The sequence below is a fragment of the Acipenser ruthenus genome, chromosome 33 (genome assembly GCF_902713425.1).
Source record: "Acipenser ruthenus chromosome 33, fAciRut3.2 maternal haplotype, whole genome shotgun sequence".
NCBI classification, from domain to species: Eukaryota; Metazoa; Chordata; class Actinopteri; order Acipenseriformes; family Acipenseridae; genus Acipenser; species Acipenser ruthenus.
The window spans coordinates 2415906-2435344 of NC_081221.1; the positions used below are offsets into that span (position 1 = coordinate 2415906).

The following is a 19439-nucleotide window of genomic DNA, read 5'->3' on the forward strand; positions in this document are numbered from 1 at the left end:
ATTTGTCTTACACAAAATATTTGGAAACTATGAGAAATTACAAACAAAGAATAGTGATTTTATTATTATTTAAAAATAAAGTCTTCTATAAAGGCCTTACCACAAAAAGATCTTGAGACTGGGGATTGAACACTTCTAATTTTAGCCTTTTTTTGGAGCTCTCATTCAACATGAATCAGAGCTTGTATTAGTTCGATACAGTTTGCTTCTCTTCCAGAAGGTGGCGATATTGAATTATAGGTTTGTTTTTATCTGGTCATTGTCAGGTTGCTGATTAAGTTGCTAGCCAAGTTATTAAACACCTTGCCATTCAATAGTTAAAATAATTTAAAAAAAAAAAAAAAAAAACACACAACACAAAAATAATTCCTTACATCTTTCTTGCCATTTGTTAAATGTTTAAAATAAGCAGTTTTGAAAGACACACATACTGTATTGTAGCTAGGTTAAAAAAAAAGTTCACTGTTTCCATGCCTTTAGAAAGTCTGTTATGCTCGAGTTGTTTCACCACAGCAGTGTCTAGTGTCAAAGTTTGTTACTGGCTGAAAGCATGTCAGTCATTAGGAGAAGCAGCTGGTTGGTTAATGACAGGAAAGAAGGCGTTGATGGGGTGGGGACAATTTCACTCTCCAGGCGAAACGACCAAGGAAGCGCAGCACTACCAGAAAGCATCTCTTTAATCAAGTGTAGTACCAAATATCAGGTTTCTTTTAAATTGAAAATGCATGTTGCTTTCAAAACTGCACATTTGAGTGCAATATGAGAGAACGAAAGTGCACAACGGGCAAGATGTAATTTTATTTTTGTATGATACAATCACTTTCAGTGGCCTCAGTATTCACTTTTTACATTTGAACATTTTACAAAAAGTCGAATTAAATGGGATTCCAATACCTTCGAGAGTCATTGCGCATCTGTCCACAACAGTACTGCTGTAGCATTATAACAAAGTTTCTTAAAAGTTTTTGGATAAGCACTGTTGTATTTCAATACTAATCAAACTTTTAGAACATGTTTTAGAGCAGCTTAAACTTTCAACAAAATAAAAAGCTGTGTTTACATTTTTTTTTTTAACACCATATTATGACTTCAATGTCATATCAACACTGTATTGAAAACTTTTTTTAAAAAATTTGCAAGCCATAAATAAATGGTTGCTATAAACGCTGCGTACAGGCGCGTCACATCCAGTTTAGTAATTAAGAACTATAAATCAGACACATATCCTGCAATTTACAGATAGAATTATTTTAGAAAACTTTATTCCAATTGCTTCATCTTGGTGCAAAAGCAAGAAGCAAACCAAACCAAACACAAGAAAACATACTTAAAACAGAACTTCACCTAATTCAAATTACACAATGTATTAGGTGAGAAAAAAAAAACAGCAAAAAAAATAAAAATAATAATAATAACTTTCCCGGTTTAATTATTGTATCGTAGTAACTGTATAAGGGAGGAAAAATCCAACTCTTATGTAGACAATGTACATTTATTTTAGCATACATTCAAAATTAAACTAAAGCTTTGTACCAGTCTTTCTGATGCGATCGTCACATTCTTCTACATGGCATTTAAAAAAAGAAAATGCAATTCAGAAATAGGGGATGGTGGCTTTTTGAGTGCGTCGTGATTAGAACAATATGCAATAGATATACATGGTACTAAAATAGCAATATTTTAAAAATATTAAATATATATATTTTTTTAAAAACTCCCTAACACTGTATGTTACAATCCCCATGATACGGTAATCTGCAAATCAGTCACATTCCTGAGATCTTTATGGCTTTTTCATGATAACCTGAAAAAAATCAGGAATTAATTTAGTTGCTAGTTGGCTTGTTTTGTTGGTTATGGGGGGGCGTGGATTATTTGCTGCTTCATTCTGCCATGTCAAGCATCTTAAACAGATGTCTCACATACGTATTTAACGGTAACATATACAGCATTTCTCAATTCCGTAAAATAACATAAACACAAAAAGAGGGAGATGTTACATCTAATAAATTTGGGCACAACAGTACACCCCCCCCCCCCCCCCCTTCCCCCTGACCCAACCCTTTGTGCCCAGAAATCTGATAAAAGTGAAGCCTGTATTGGATTTTGAACCCTGCTTCATATCGCGTCCAGTCCACTAAGTGGATGTGGTGCACCTTTTCCCCATGTAGCTTTAACATACCATTAACACTACTTTAAAACACAGAACCCACACAGAAACATTTAAACATTTGTAACTAATATCAAAAACAACAAAACCTACATGAATTTCATAAAGAAAAAACAAACAATGTTTTTTTTTCTTATTTGTAAAAGGGCAGTGAATTGAATATCTGCAGCAGAGAACTTCGGTGAACCATTCAGTCGAATCAACTGTTTCTGATTTTGCACAGTAGGTTTTTCTCTCTCTCACTGAATGAAAAACAGCAGAAAAAAAATAACAAAACCATGCAAATAACATTTAGCCTTTTTACAATATAATAAGCTATATATCTCCAAGTAGTATAAACTGCAGCGTTATTTGTTTTGCAAGGAAATAACGAGACATTTCCAAACAAAAAAAAAAGAATAATTGCATTGCATTATCATGCTCAAAAAAATATTTGATTCACAACCATTATTAACATTTCACATTATAGTTCTTTAAAAAACAAAAACAAAACAAAACCAAATAAAAACAAAAACAAACAAAAAAAAAATCTATGGAATTAAACCATCAGAAAATGTTGCCGATTTTCTTTTGGGGAGAGTAAGAGGTCACGATTGGGTGTGTCCGATCCATTGACTTTCCATTGGCCTACGTAGCAGCTCTTCCACATGTCTCGCTACATCCATTGTATCATCCAGGTCAAAGTCACCATCTCCATCCATTATTGAGTCAGCGCTGGGGAATAAGATTAGAGGGGTTCGCTCATTTAGTTTGGAGCAAAACCAGGGATTGCAATAGGCATTATATATATTATACATGAGAGTAGGTGTTAAAACTTCATGCTGATTTGAACTCAGCTCTCGCCAAGATGAGCACCAACTAAGACGTAGCTTTACAGTAATGTGATCCACCTGTGTCTCTATTTGCATTTCCTTCCATATGATGATGTAGATAACCTTCTGCCTGGTGTTGTTTGGCTGAAGCTTACTTTGCCTCCCTGGCGCATCAGCACACAACGGCTGTGATGCTGGCTCCGGGGATCAACCACAGTGCGGTCTCCCCAGCGCATCAGCATGACAACCGTCTGGATTGAGCTAAGTAGGGTACATCTCTGGGGTCTTCAAGTGGGCACCTTCCTTCCTCGGTGTTTCGTCGACTAGCCCACGACACCTCAAGAGGGCTCGACGGTGATGCTGCGTCCCAGCATCACCCCCCTCCGTCCCCCACTCAACTCAACCCAGCTAACTTACCCGTATATCAGTACATCAGCGTTTCTTTCTTTCTATTGTGCTTGAGATTATATATAATTTCAGGCTACAACATTTTGTAGATATTAGTGTACAGTTTATTATAGCTATAACAAGAGGGAATCAATCATACATGACAAAAAACTTTCATCTAGATTGAGTAAGAGATCCTGTTTGCAACAACCCTTTTTACCTCAGACCAAAAGCACATAGTTTTTTGTACTACAGATCATTCAAGTGTTGGTATACAGATGTTGTTTTAAGGTTGAAAAATAATAATAATAAAAAAGTCACATGTACAGATGTTTCTACTGCCTTCTTCAGTGTACTAATTAGGAAACTAAAGTGATTTTTCTTTTTTTTTTTTTTTTAAGGACTATTATGCGCATTGAAAATAAAATACTTTAAACTGCAGGTTAGGAATTTAGATTTGGAATGGAAAATGATTAAGATGTTGTAACACAGCAGGGAGGGGGTTAATATCCTCCCTGCATAAAACATGTGCGTATGCATAGTTTAATTGTTTTATTAGTAATTATCCCCTGCACCTGGTGATCATTGTAAATTACAGCCAGGTGCAGGGTATATAAAAGGAAGCAGCCAGGCTGTTCAGGGTTGCTGGTGTGTATAGAAGCTTGATAGTGTGCTCAAATGTAAAAAGAAAAAGCTAGTGTAAAAACCTTTCTGATCTGTGTGGTTTGTTTTAAATGGCAGGTAAACAGCTTAGCCTTCCTGCAAGTTAGTTCAGGTCCCTGTTTTGTAGTTATTGCTCAAGTAGAGCTAGGTGTTTGTTTTCGTTTTTTGTTTGGTTATTAAAAATAGCGCGTCAGCGCTTAAAAAGCTATTTCTGGTGTCCTGGGTCATAATTTAAAAGGGGCAAACGAACGGCTGTGACATTTACAATGTCTAGCAGGAGACATTCAGAACAGATGGATCGGCTAGGATATAGTGTAGCATTTTTGGGAGTGTTTCATAGACTATGATCCAAATAATACCAAATAGTTTTTTCTCCAAAAGGATGGCTAGCTACAGCCGTACAAGCAGGATTACCTACCTTGGTGGATACAAGCCGTATGTGTGTGTATGGCTTACAGATGGTGAAGAGGCTTGATCCATGTACTGATTTCCGCTTGCAGAATCTGAAGAGGCTGTGGCAAACCTAGAGCAAAAAAAAAAAAAAAATGGTTGAGTGTATAAATTCACTCGGTCACATTAAGAAGTGCAGGATATTGACGCAGGAACATATTCAATTAAACGGTAATGGGCAATTGGCATTTTAAAAGTACAGGGATAATGGCAGATCCTAATTCAAACGCAATGGGTACACAATTGAATTTTCAACACAGACAGAAGACGATCCTAACAGAATTAATGCCCCTGTTTAAACGGACAGAGGAGACTGGAGCCTGGAGCGTTGACTAGCAAAGGCAATAACAGAGATAGAGGGGAATACAGAAGAGGCAATTAAAAGGGAGAAAAAGCACATTAATGTTAATGAAACTCCAGGGCCATTGCCTCACAGAGCAGCTAATGACTATCTATTTTAAATTAGAAGGAGCTTTATTAGGAGCTCAAGCAGCATAGATGATCTTAAAGTATAGTGAACGAGAAAAGGCTGCTATAGTAAGCCATTTTAAAACCAACACTAACAAAATTAATGCATATCTTTCGTTGCTTATCCTCAGCTCTGTTGACAGCATTTTGTAATTTGACACGTCAAGTTACTGGTAAATGAAAAGAAAATCAGCCTACTGCTATAGATGTCAATGCAATTGCAAAGCGAGTTGAAACCATGGAACAGTTCACAAAAATGGTGATGCATTTTGCCACGTGCTACTCAAACACAGTAATAGGCTTTGGCTGTGTAAGCATAGATTTGACTGAATTCAGACTCCCAGTCTTGCAGCTAGTGACCAAGTGCATTGCTTCTATATATTTAAACCGGTCAAGAATTGGACAGAGCGGTCAGCTTACTCAGGTACTACTTGTTTGATCTGTGGCTTTACGTATCCATCCACTGCTTTAGCTGCAAAGGAAAGAAAAGTTGTGTTTTAGTCATTTAAAATAACACGACTGTGACAAAACATTACACTGTTGACAATAGCTGGAAACAGATAACTAGGCTTACACAGAGGAGGGGTGTAGTACTTTGAGAACACTTCGTCCTTCGGTCTGTCAGGATATAGAAACAGCAGGTGATTCAGGTCACTTATACGGTCTGCCAAAGATCGGATAGAGAAATCTTTGGTTGTGTACGGCATTAAATTCCAGACCATCCTCTCACCTGAAAACAAGAAAATAAATAACAATAACATCAGTTTTCCACGAGTAACCCTATACAGAACTGATCCACAAGATGGCACAATACCAAGCAAAACTTTCCATTACAACCATTCTCTCATACAAACAACAGTGCCAAGTCAAGCAAATAAGCCAAACCTACCGACTTTATTGGGATTCTCCGCCACCCAGGCAATCGTTATGCCGCCAATCTCCGAGTCACTGAACCGCAGCAGAAACGTGCCGTTCGGCTTCGACATGAGCATGTCCTGCGCCTGCTGCTTGTTCACAAACCCCAGGATGGCTCTGCATCAGGAGACAGAGGTCACACTTTAATGCGTTAATATGTAGTTTTAGTGCACTGGTCAGTACCAAGACCCCCCTGTCCAGCAAGCGGCACACGGTTTGAATGGAACAAGGAAGTCTGCTAAATCTGTTAAGTGTTTGGAATTCTCAAAGAACTTCAAAGCAAGTTTATAAGCCAAGTAAAAAGAGAAAAATAACAACTGGAGCCACCAAATTCAGAACCACTCACAATGACTGCAAACAACATAGAGACAGGAAATGTGGGCAGGCTTGCTTTTTTAATTTCCCACAGTGTGGGAAGTTAGGAAGGTCGAGTTGATTAACATGCTCTGTACAGACGAAAACTCTCTTTTGAAAATAAATTGAAAGGTTTTAATCACCCATCGTTCCAATGAGGTTTCAGGTGCTTCTTTGTGAGTTCCATGACTCCATCAAACCACTGCCAAAATGTGAAGTTCCGGCCAGGTAAACTTTCCTATATTTAAAAAAATAAAAATAAATAAAAACACCATTCAGTGTCGTTAAAGAGATGATGTTCCCCTTTTGTGTGATAATTCATACACAGATTTGACTTTATAGATGAAAAGTACATCCGCCAGTAAAAAAAAAAGTTTACTGATGGTTTTTAATTACTAAAATTAACATTTATGATACCAAAGTAGAGCTTTAGAAAGAGAGCTTTAAAAAAAAAAAAAATCTGCAGGATGTAATGACAACCACATTCTAAAGAAGAAAAACACGTCAGTTTGGATTGCTGTGATATTTCAGAGATGCTACTGCAAGTCCGTGGTTTATGTTCTTAACCTCCTCCCTTTGTCGGCACATCGGAAAGCCTCACCCTATTGAACTGAGACCAGGTCATGGTCAAGCTGCGGTACTCCTCTGGGTTGATGCTAGAGCTGCTGAAGGCTTTCTGTGCCAGGAACACCAGGTTTTCCTCCGACAGGCCCCTGGTACTCTGTACCTCCGCCTTGAACTTCATGTTGAGAGCCTCGCAGAGCTGCGGCCAAAGCACTTTGTCAGGAACAGTGAACGGCACCCGTCCCTGCGGAGCGACAAAGGAGAGCTGTAACAAGATTCAACACTTCAAATGAAGAGCGTGTTTTTATTTTTTTTTAGGCAGAGCTCGGCATCTATGCTACAAAGGCCGTATTCATATTCAAAGAGGTATGATCTTCGCACAGAGCAAGAGTTTGTGGAATAGCGTCTCCAAATAGTTGTCCATACATAGTTATATCAAAACTGGTTCGCATTACAGAGTCTTCATTGGGGTTAAAAGGGTATGTTAGAAAAAAAGTGTATTGAAGATATATTAAAAGATGTAGTTTTCATTATGTCAAGAAATCAGCAGCAAAAGGTCATGTAGTAGAATATAATTATCTTGTTTAAGATATCCTGAAGGAATGCCCAAGTTCCAACATACTCGGATGAGCGGTATATAAAATAATAAAAAAAAAAAATTATAAAATAAAATGAATAAAATGTACTGCTAAAAATGAAAAGATAAATGCAAACTATTTCCTGACATATGCTGTAAAGTGTAATGGGTGACAACTGCTAAGGAACAAAAGCTATTTTGCAGTACAGTTATTTATTTCTAGTTTAAAAATAAATAAATAAATAAACAAATAAATAAATAGTAATTGAAACTCACCGGCTCAGCAAATGCATTATCCCAGAGAACTGTGGCTGTAGCATTGTTGTCTTGGCTTCCATGTACTATTACTACTACAGGAAGTGATAACGTCTAGAGGGAGAGAAAAGGTTACAGAAAAGAAGTAAAAAAAAAAAAAAAAATCCTGATTATTAATTACTTACCAAGTTACAAAACCAATCATTCAGATAACATACATTATTACATTAAACATAAAATTAGAAATGACAGCTCAACCTTATTTTTCACCCCCACCAAACAAGTCAATCCGTACCTTTACTTGAAACATGAGCTCATTTCCACCAACACTAAACTGTGACTCGAAAAGGATTGTGAACTTCTCTTCTGTTACAGACTCTGCTCCACGCCGATCTGAGCGCTTGATCCTTTTCAGGGACTGGCAAAGAAAAGAAAACAGCTTGAAAACACAGAATACACCATTCCAAGCTATAGCTGTCGCAGGCGACCATCCTCGCTTTTGGATAAAAATGGTCTTGCATGCTACAGTGTCCATCCCCCATCCCCTCGGGTCCCCCCCGCCCCCCCCTGAATCACGTGCAATTTTTAAATTAAATTCCTGTTTAGTCTGTTTACACTAAACAACAGAAAAAAAGTAGCTACAGGTACACACACAAGTTTCCTCTGCCCTATCAAAATGTTTGCCCCTACTTCAGTCTGAGATCCAAAACAAGCATGCTCCTACAACTACAAGCTGTGGTTGAAGGTCCTAAAGGAAGGTCTGCTATCATAATCAAAACACACAACTCACCATATTTCTAAAGTGGGCACTCAGGGTTCCAGTGGCTTGGTGATATTCCATTACACAGTTATTATTTAGGATCTCTCCACTACTGTCACTAAAACAAAGAAGAAGATTATAGCTTGGTTTGATCTGTTCTGCATGTACTTTAGCTGAATGAAAAAAAAGGAATAGCAGAAGTAAAAAAAAAGAACCACTTCCGACTTTCCAGAGGTACAAATCTCAATCTATTAGTTCTAATGGAAATGACACCCCCTTTAAAATTGTCAGGACATCTTTTTTTTTATGTGGCAAAAAAAGAACCCCTGGTGCTTGATTACTTTAACAAGGCTACCATTATTTCCAGGTTTTTAAAAGGGATGGTCAATGTTATCCACTGCTTCCAGTTATTTTACAACACATACAGGCAGCCACCAATACCTGGAAAAGAAAAGGCAAGGTGCAACAAGGGTGTGGGCAGCAGTGTGGAGTAGTGGTTAGGGCTCTGGACTCTTGACCAGAGGGTCGTGGGTTCAATCCCAGGTGGGGGACACTGCTGCTGTACCCTTGAGCAAGGTACTTTACCTAGATTGCTCCAGTTAAAAAAACCAACTGTATAAATGGTTAATTGTATGTAAAAATAATGTGATATCTTGTAACAATTGTAAGTCGCCCTGGATAAGGGCGTCGGGTAAGAAATTAATAATAATAATAATGATGCACACTCCAGCTGCAGTGTGTCAGTCATGCATATTTGTAACAGAATGTCTGAGCACAGGTGGAACATAAAGGGAAATCCTTACTTCCTGGTGTTCTCCTTTTTCAAAAGGCCCTTGGCTTGCTGTTCGCTGATTATCGTGGCTTTCACCTGGGGCGGGTTCATGTGGACATTTAACTTCCCTCCAACCAGCAAGCGCACTGTAGCGGCAAACTTCGTCTGCGTTTTCAACACCTGGGGGGGCTGCTTCTCAATAATAAAGGTGCTGTTCCAAAACAAACATACTGTAACATTACATTCCTGGCGAGAACACGCTGTAAGAATGTGTACCATTAGAAAGATCAACACCAGCTTGTTCAATAGCATGCCACTGAATGCATATGCAAATCTGAAAAAACTATGTCACTCTGACATATGTTAACAGTACAAATAGACAAATAAGGCATTCCAGGTTTTACTATGTGTTTCATAAGCCACAGTGTACAGGTAACTAGACAAGATGTGTATTACTGCGCGCTTTGTGAAAAAAAACTGGAATGGATGGTTTAATCAAATTTGCATGTGCTTTTCCAAAACAGGGTCTACACAAAAAACAAGCAATACAACTTTCTGTGCGGGCCATTTCTTCATTATCCACGCAGGTAATGCTCACTGCATTGTGTAAAAAAATAAAATAAAAAAATACTGACCCAATACTATCAGCAGCTTTACAGGTACTTGCTCATCCAAAAAAGTGAATTATACCAAACAAATGCTGCTTTCTACCCTACACGTTTTCTATGCAAGGCTATCACAAGCGCCATTTTTTTATGGTCCCATCTACTTTCGCAGTGGGATTAAAACGCATTCAGCACAGTGGCTTGTCTTATTTCACAACTAATAACAACAACCGACCTTACTTCTGATTTATGTGTCACTGATTCTAAGAAACAATGATCCCTGTGGACCTGTGACTCAATTAGCAGCGGCTTCAATCAGCATACATTTACAGCCAGTATAACTGGCCACACAAACAATGAAATGATGATTAAACAATTGGTTGACTGGCTTGATACAAGGCTGGTGTAAGGTTTATATTCTAAAGTGTTTTAGCACAGCTGTACTATGGTAATGCTGCCTGATATAAAACAATAGTATATATTAGTAACCTTGATCTTTGAATTGTATATCTTCTCACAATGAAAAGAGGCCGATTGACCCATTGGTTGTTCCTTGCTTGGGCAATATCGAATTCTGGGAATACTGGGAATAAACTCACCTTCATCCAGACTCCTGTTTATACTTATTCAATTGGCCAGAGCAAATTTATTATTTTGTTCAGATCGAGGATGTAAAAGATGTTAATTTGGGATACGCAGGTTCCCAACAACTCGGTATTCTTTTGGAACCTTATTCTCTCTCTGTGAAACGGAAGATCAGAAGGCAGCACAAACCTGGTCACGAGCGCGGATATAATGTCTGTGATTTGCTTGTTGAGATCCGTAAGTAATTCTTCTATTGGGCCCGGAATGGGCAGCTGCTGTCGTAGGTGTTCTGCTCTCCTGATCTGTTGTCGGTTCTGCCAATTCGTCTCCGCCAGCTTCTCACACCTAACAGAGAAAGCCAGATCAAGGGCAAAGAGCAGTTAGCCTGAGCAACGTACATGTTTGCTTTAAACCTCTTTAAAAACTGCAAATGTGAAATCTACATGGTGAATCTAAAGTCGAGGGAACACAGAGCCACTTTTTCAGGAACAGTGGCTTGAAACCTGGTTCCAGGAGACCAGGAGACTTGGTCTGAAGCAACTTTGCTGTAATCAAACATGAGTCTCCCCTGGTGTGCCACGCAGTGGCCTGAAACCTATTCTCCTGAAACCAAGTTCCACCCAGCAAAGTGGCTTTGTGTTCCCTCAGGTTAAGTGCGCAGCAGGTGATATTTACAGACTTAGTTTATTTGCTATAACCCCTTCAATGCTGCTGTTATTCTTGGAAACATGCTTGGTACTAGATCTCCAAAGGGAAGCGTTTCCCCTGCTGAGCCACGAAGATCACTTCGAGCCCCTGAATTTCCATGGAGATCCCCTACTAAGCAGGCCCAGCCTTATACACTGTATAAGGCTATTTACTGTTTGTTTTTGTTTTTTTTCTCTCATTTGAATTTGCTCTTACTTACTACTGATTTTATTGTATTTTATAACTGTTCCTATCTGTAATGTGATATTTTGTATTTTGTAATGTGATACTTTGTAACAACTGTAAGTCGTCTTGAGATACCCACCAGGACTGCACCACATCCAGGCCTCCCTCAGGAGGTCCCCCGTTGCCTGCCAGTTGCTGCCGCCGTTTCCACTGGATCAGCTCGTCGTCCAGGATGATCGTCTGCTGCTTGTGGAGCAACTGCAGCGTCTTCTGGTGCTTCTCAGCTAGATCCTGCGTGGCGTGAGCCAAGCAAGCAGACAAGATATCAAAATGTGATCCAAAACGTACCACTGAAGCTAGTAGTGAGGTTCTTCAGACTTACTGAATTTGAAATAGTTACATCTCTGGCTGAGATGTATATATTTGACAAAACTTTTAGGCAAACTTCAAAACTTTTAAAACTACAATACGCATATGCATTCTTTTAAGACACCGCACACAGTACTTACCAGTCTGTATTTTTGTAGTGTATTAGCTTCCCTTGTTAACCAGGCCTCCACAGTGGCTCTTTTGGTCTGTAGAGCGGGTTCTCTCAAGAGACGGTCAGCGGGAGGGAGCGTTGAGAGGCTGGACAGCTGAGCTGGGGAGCAGAGGCAAACAGTCACATTTAAAACCAGCCTCCTGCATTTTTCTGCATTGGACAGTTATTAGGTAACAAAGAACCTTGAATTCAATGGCAAACGTTTTGACTACTTTCATTGTCTTCATGGAAGCGTGCTGTTTGGATTGTAGATTGCAGATGGAAAAGGTGCCAGCCCCAATTTGATAAGATAAGCCTGGTATCCTTGTGCAGATGCCGTATTTGAAGACACTATAAAAAAAGACTTCTTGTTTGTTATTTTAGCACTAAATACAGTGTAAAAGTTAAAGATCACGGTCATTGGATATTTGGAGAGACTGAGTTCTGCCATCCCGCAATCCTAACAGGGGCTGACAGGGGTCCCATTTGAAACCGATTTCATCTCGATATGCTTGTGATGTAGAAGACGACTTAATTCTAAATTGTTTTAAAAGTCAGTCCCAGATATCAGATGGAAACTAGGCATTGGGCTCCCTAGTTCTGGAGTATGCGCTCCCAGTCTGCTGTTACATCAAGCAGAAAGGTAGCTCACAGCAATAACAGCAGACCAGTGCATGCCGTTTCACTGCTTACAGATTAACAATGTGCCACACATCCATCATTGGGACCAGAGAAACAGACACATTATCGGAATGCCTTTCCCATGTCAATACTGTACTCTGCCTCACGATATTGACAGAAATATGGTCTCGAAAAGGACAAAAAAGGGGGAAAATTTCAAAGCCTTTTACTTCATTTGAATCCTTCTCTCTGATAAAGAGAACACCACTCACTAATGTGTGTAACTCACCCTGTATGCGCAGGCTCTCCTGGTACTGAATGATGAAGTACTCCTGGTTGTGCTGCAGCTTGCGCAGGTCATTCTCAGTGTCTTGGGTCATCATACGCAACTCCTCGAAGGTCTGGTTGATCTGGAGGTGTTTCTGAGACATGCTGTCTAGTAGACCTCCACCTGGGGAGCTAGACTGAAAACAGGATAAAGTGCTACTTTTCTACAAGACCTGATAATCATAAGATTTAAACAGGAACATATTTGGCTGATTGTATTATAGTTTGAGCCTTGAATGCAAATAATATATGATATCTCACTGTGTTAAAATGTAAGGTTAGGGTCAAGCCAGTGTGTTGGAATCTCAATATTATATATATATATATATATATATATATATATATATATATATATATATATATATATATATATATATATATATATATATATATCTTTGTTTTAAATCTACGGTAGCTAAAGCATTTTAAAATCATCTTATAAGCATAGATCCTCTGAAAAATAAAACCTTTTTATTTTCTTTTGAAGGTTTAGGTCAATATCTGCCTTTTAATAAAGCATAATCTATATATATACAGTACTGTGCAAAAGTTTTAGACAGGTGTGAAAAAATGCTGTAAAGTAAGAATGCTTTCAAAAATAGATAGATTATATTTATCAATTAACTAAATGCAAAGTGAGTGAACGGAAGAAAAATCTAAATCAAATCCATATTTGGTGTGACCACCCTTTGCCTTCAAAACAGCATCAATTCTTCTAGGTACACTTGCACAAAGTCAGGGATTTTGTAGGCATATAGTCAGGTGTATGATTAAACAATTATACCAAACAGGTGCTAATGATCATCAATTCAATATGTAGGTTGAAACACAATCATTAACTGAAACAGAAACAGCTGTGTAGGAGGAATAAAACTGGGTGAGGAACAGCCAAACTCAGCTAACAAGGTGAGGTTCCTGAAGACAGTTTACTGTCAAAAGTCATACACCATGGCAAGACTGAGCACAGCAACAAGACACAAGGTATTTATACTGCATCAGCAAGGTCTCTCCCAGGCAGAAATTTCAAGGCAGACAGGGGTTTCCAGATGTGCTGTCCAAGCTCTTGAAGAAGCACAAAGAAACGGGCAACGTTGAGGACCGTAGATGCAGTGGTCGGCCAAGGAAACTTACTGCAGCAGATGAAAGACACATCATGCTTACTTCCCTTCGCAATCGGAAGATGTCCAGCAGTGCCATCAGCTCAGAATTGGCAGAAAACAGTGGGACCCTGGTACACCCATCTACTGTCCGGAGAAGTCTGGTCAGAAGTGGCCTTCATGGAAGACTTGCGGCCAAAAAGCCATACCTCCGACGTGGAAACAAGGCCAAGCGACTCAACTATGCACGAAAACACAGGAACTGGGGTGCAGAAAAATGGCAGCAGGTGCTCTGGACTGATGAGTCAAAATTTGAAATATTTGGCTGTAGCAGAAGGCAGTTTGTTCGCCGAAGGGCTGGAGAGCGGTACACGAATGAGTGTCTGCAGGCAACAGTGAAGCATGGTGGAGGTTCCTTGCAAGTTTGGGGCTGCATTTCTGCAAATGGAGTTGGGGATTTGGTCAGAATTAATGGTCTCCTCAATGCTGAGAAGTACAGGCAGATACTTATCCATCATGCAATACCATCAGGGAGGCATCTGATTGGCCCCAAATTTATTCTGCAGCATGACAACGACCCCAAACATACAGCGAAAGTCATTAAGAACTATCTTCAGCGTAAAGAAGAACAAGGAGTTCTGGAAGTGATGGTATGGCCCCCACAGAGCCCTGATCTCAACATCATCGAGTCTGTCTGGGATTACATGAAGAGAGAGAAGCAACTGAGGCTGCCTAAATCCACAGAAGAACTGTGGTTAGTTCTCCAAGATGTTTGGGCCAACCTACCTGCCGAGTTCCTGTGTGCAAGTGTACCTAGAAGAATTGATGCTGTTTTGAAGGCAAAGGGTGGTCACACCAAATATTGATTTGATGTAGATGTTTCTTCTGTTCACTCACTTTGCATTTTGTTAATTGATAAATATAAACTATTAACATGTCTATTTTTGAAAGCATTCTTACTTTACAGCATTTTTTCACACCTGCCTAAAACTTTTGCACAGTACTGTATATATATATATATATATATATATATATATATATATATATATATATATATATATATATATATATATATATATATATAAAAAAGCTGCCATTCTCTTCCTTTTAATTATAAATTAAAGGAAGTCTTTAGTTCTTTAAATATAATTTTAGCAGAAAACGATGAGGATCTTTAAAAACTGCTGAATTGGGTGCATAGAGCAAGACTGGATTTTCATATAACGGATGCAAATTCAATGAATTACACTCAGTATCTCCGTAAGAGATCAGCAATAATGTGTTGAATCAGTAAAAAATAATTCACTGATTCAACACTTTGAGTTGTTTATGCCACTTCAATTGATTGTTCATTTGGTAATTGGATTTTGCACACCTAATGCCCATGTAATTGATAGAGCCTTACTATGGTATCTGTCTTAAACTAAAATGGCTCATAAACTAAAAACTGTTGGGTTTTTCCAACCACATTAGTAGTATCACAAAACTATGTTAAAGTTGCTTCTGGTACTGTAAGTTATTAGAAATGTGTTAATCTAAAACCATATAGTTTAAATTGCATACCTTACATATAAGAAATAATAATGAGGACACACATACAAACAAACACTGTATAAATAAGAAATACTTACATCATTTGCTTCCCGTACAAGTCTCTGCTCAGTGTAGAGAATGTGTTTTATACATCTAACCAGCTCCAACGGACATCGGTCATAGGTGCTCTAGAAAAACAAGGTCTGTCTGAATTAAATACTTACAGTACCCTGTACAGGTTTTACCGGGCACAGACTTATAAAAATAATGCATCTCTAAACAAGACACAGCCACTATTTGTATGTGATTCATTGGGGAGAGCCAAATTCTTATTGTGCTACTTTCTACATGGGGAAATAGCATGCTAAACATTAATCTGTTATATATGGTAATGACTGTAGCTCACCTATAATCTAGCATTGGTCATTATAAAGCCTATCGTGCTAAAGTAAAACACATTCTCTTAAAGCTAATACATCAAGACAAAGGAGTGAACACAACGATGGTTTTGCTTTACTAAAAAAAAAATAAGAAAGAAAGAACTGCATTGTTCATGAAAACACACTTATTTTCAATAGGGAGTTGCAATATTTGGCAAAAATCTGTCTCACCGAACATGTCTGAAAAGGATTAATAACAATGCTAGTGCCAAGTAACAAACCTTCAGTTGATTGGCGTAGTGCCCTAGTTTGATTTTCAGTAGAAAACCATCCTCCCCAACTTGGTGTTCAGCTTTCTTCTGCAGCTCCTGCACCAAACTTTCCAGCAGGCGTTTTGCTCGAAATTCTTCCTGGGGATTTTCCAGATCGATCGAGTCCCTTCAAGCATAAATAAGTATGTTAGTTAGTAACATACATCTCCAGCCAAAATCCCCAAACCACAGCCTTCAGCATTGCGAAAAAGCATACCATGTCCTAGATTCTTTGTGTATTTTGCACAATCAATACGTTACAGTCTAGTCTACAAAAACATATAGGTCAATAGAGACACAATCTGAATTGGTTTTGTGGACCACTGCGGACTAGACTGAGAACACCAAACCCATTACATTTGTGGCAGACAGATTTGCACGCAGATCAGTTCCTAGCTCACTAGTAACTTCCATTGTTACCTACCATGTTTGACTTTCAATCCACTGCGATAGGTAATGGCGAACCTCTATGGGAAAGTGCTGCCCATACAGAGACTGCATTTGGTGCAAGGCCTCCCCCTGCAGCTGCTGGGCTTGGATCCACACTGCCATCTTCTACACCCTGCAGAGAGAGGTGACAAGAGAAACAATCCGAAAATAAAGCAGCTGTAATACTGCACCAAAGCAGCACAACAGCAACAAACACACACACACCTTTACCGTGACAATACAGAACATCAAGTAACTACAGAGGGGTTGAAGCCAGCAAGTCATGAACCTCGCTAGCCTATACAGTCCAAACTAACGCAGGTTAAAAAAAACACTTTACTTATACCACTGTTATTGGGTAGTGGTCCGGTTAATTTCTTTATAGTCTTCCGGATACTTGACAATACTGTACTTACCAGCTCATGGAAAAATCTGATCTCATTACTTAACAACATTTCAATTCATTACAGAATGTTATTATCCATATACAGAACCTGCATGCCTCCTTTAAATATAGTTTTCACTTCTCACCCAAAGAATCTCGTCTGGTGGTCTAAAATTGATTTGAAATACGGTATACTAGATTTTCATCTAGTGGCTTTTCACAATCAAACCCTTTGTTGCACATCTTGCATGTACAGTAGAACAGCACGGCTTAACCCTACGTGATCACAATCAAACAGGGAGCTCTTTGGCACTGTCTTAGATGACGTTCTTCAAAAAGACATTGCCAGTTGATCAAGGTACTTTACCTAGATTGCTCCAGTAAAAACCCAACTGTATAAATGGTTAATTGTATGTAAATATAATGTGATATCTTGTAACAATTGTAAGTCGCCCTGGATAAGGGTGTCTGCTAAGAAATAAATAATAATAATAACAACTGACAAAAGGCCATGCTAACAAGGCTTATTAACAAAGCTAGCTACCATCTTGACAACCTAAAGGAGATACCAGTAGGAGGTATCCTGTATATACTAAGCATCAAAAGAAACTTATCACTTATATTTGAGCATCAAAAGAAACGTATCACTTATATTTGATCGAAAAATGACAAACTCTCTTTTAGAGCAGGTGCAGTGACTTTTTATTGTACAGATTAATAATTGACATCACAAAGATGCTGCAAAATGATCTGTCGATGTTGGGTAGGTATTGTGACTCTTGGTCTCCCAGTTTGTGGCCTGTCATTGACAGAGTGTGTATGGTTATACAGTCTCACCAGGTTTGAAATTGCTGGCTGTGAGCACCCAAGACAGCGAGCCACAGTATGCTGCCCTAGTCCAGCCTCCAACATGCCGATTGCACGAAGGTGCTGCTCTCTTGACAGACGTGGCATATCGTTTTTTATTCTGTTATTTTCTATATTGCTTTTATTCAAGCTTGCAATTCAACGGCTGAAATCGCTCCATATCCAGTGTCCAATCAACTGTCTCACTAATTAGGTGATTAAGTGCATATGCTTCAGTCATAGTCACCCAAGTGTGTCATGGTCAAGGATGAATGATTGAGAAACCAAAAACATTCTGTCAATGTCCATCATTTACACACCTTATTTGTTTTCGAAAATAAATGGGTTATAACACTGCTAAGTTTCTTTTGAGGCTTGATATATATATATAAAACCCAGACATTGTGTCAGTTCCTATTGTTGTATCCTTGTAACATTTAATAAAAAGATTCTAACCATTTCCATGCACTGCATGATTGGTGCACAGTCTGTCCTCTCTCCTTCTACTGTGACCCTTTACTGTAGGTCAAGTGATCTTATACAGCATGACACTTTGTAACACAAGCAATAGAGCCAGTGCAGTTCAATAGAGGACAAGACTTGTGTCCCTAGATAACCCGAGTAAGGTTTATACTGTAGGGGGTAACACACTGAATTAGAGGCAATTGATAGACTATACATGCTATACTGGAGTGCAGCTGTAACATTTCCTTGCTTTGAATTAGCATAATATTCTCACATGTTTTTATTTGTTTTGGGTGTTGGTATTTTACGTTTGGTCCTATTTTAAAGCATGCAGAAAGGCAATGACTAACAATAAAACAATCAATGACATACAAAGGTGCAATAAAAAAAAGAGCTAGGTACAGGAAGCAGCAGTTCAGTTTTATAGTGTATAACAATTATTTAAACAAATTTATCTTTGCAAATGTAGGCATGGCAGGATAAATGAGCTTCGTATGAATCACTATGGTTATGAGCAAATATATTCCTTGCAAAATAATGGACTGGGAGATTTATTTAATTAATTTAAATTAGGTCTTTACCAGGAAATGTTTTCCTCTGCTTCTTTGTCTTTGTTACAACCTTATCACCAGTTTTTGTTTTTGTTTTGTTTTTGTTTTTGTTTTGCAAATGAAGTAAAGTGAGACAGGGCAGCAGCGTGGAGTAGTGGTTAGGGCTCTGGACTCTTGACCGGAGGGTCGTGGGTTCAATCCCAGGTGGGGGACACTGCTGCTGTACCCTTGAGCAAGGTACTTTACCTAGATTGCTCCAACCCAACTGTATAAATGGGTAATTGTATGTAAAAAATAATGTAATACATTGTAACAATTGTAAGTCGCCCTGGATAAGGACGTCTGCTAAGAAATAAATAATAATAATAATAATAATAATAACAACATGCAAACTGAGTAACATTTAAGGCTTAAGCTGTTTTAATGTTTCAAAGTTTAAAACTGTGTAGCATTTCACTAAACGTTGAACTGTTTAATGTGGCTCTAGCATGGATTTTCAATATATATATATATATATATATATTTTTTTTTTTAAATGTCATCATTTATAGTATCCTGATGCATTGTAAACCTGTGTAGTTAAATAATATATAACATAACACAAAAACACTACTGAATAACAGTTAACGCAGAAAGTATTTATTGTACACTTTTAAATTAAGGAAGATGCACACTCACAAGTGCCAGCAATCAAACATTACAAATACTTCTGTGTAGAAATAATAAAAAACTAAATAGTATAAATATTAGTTTCTTTGTCATCT

At 38.4% G+C, this 19439-nt stretch overlaps 1 protein-coding gene across 3 annotated transcripts in view; it reads right to left on the reverse strand.

The window, feature by feature from the left end:
- Window positions 1–1245: 1245 nt before the first annotated feature.
- The window catches only part of LOC117433413 (signal transducer and activator of transcription 5B-like), a 58810-nt gene continuing 40616 nt past the window's right edge, over window positions 1246–19439 (reverse strand). For all 3 annotated transcript variants that reach the window (XM_034055654.3, XM_034055653.3, XM_059006710.1), the window contains 18 exons: window positions 16424–16561; window positions 15970–16126; window positions 15407–15496; window positions 12641–12815; window positions 11720–11850; window positions 11350–11501; window positions 10527–10682; window positions 9179–9358; window positions 8406–8493; window positions 7911–8033; window positions 7637–7729; window positions 6821–7027; window positions 6363–6457; window positions 5840–5982; window positions 5525–5680; window positions 5371–5422; window positions 4451–4555; window positions 1246–2884 (listed from right to left, as the gene is read on the reverse strand). In XM_034055654.3, coding sequence (XP_033911545.1) covers window positions 2758–2884; window positions 4451–4555; window positions 5371–5422; window positions 5525–5680; window positions 5840–5982; window positions 6363–6457; window positions 6821–7027; window positions 7637–7729; window positions 7911–8033; window positions 8406–8493; window positions 9179–9358; window positions 10527–10682; window positions 11350–11501; window positions 11720–11850; window positions 12641–12815; window positions 15407–15496; window positions 15970–16126; window positions 16424–16551 — 2358 coding nt within the window. In that variant the 5' untranslated portion in view covers window positions 16552–16561 and the 3' untranslated portion in view covers window positions 1246–2757. The remainder of the gene's footprint in view (window positions 2885–4450; window positions 4556–5370; window positions 5423–5524; window positions 5681–5839; window positions 5983–6362; window positions 6458–6820; window positions 7028–7636; window positions 7730–7910; window positions 8034–8405; window positions 8494–9178; window positions 9359–10526; window positions 10683–11349; window positions 11502–11719; window positions 11851–12640; window positions 12816–15406; window positions 15497–15969; window positions 16127–16423; window positions 16562–19439) is intronic.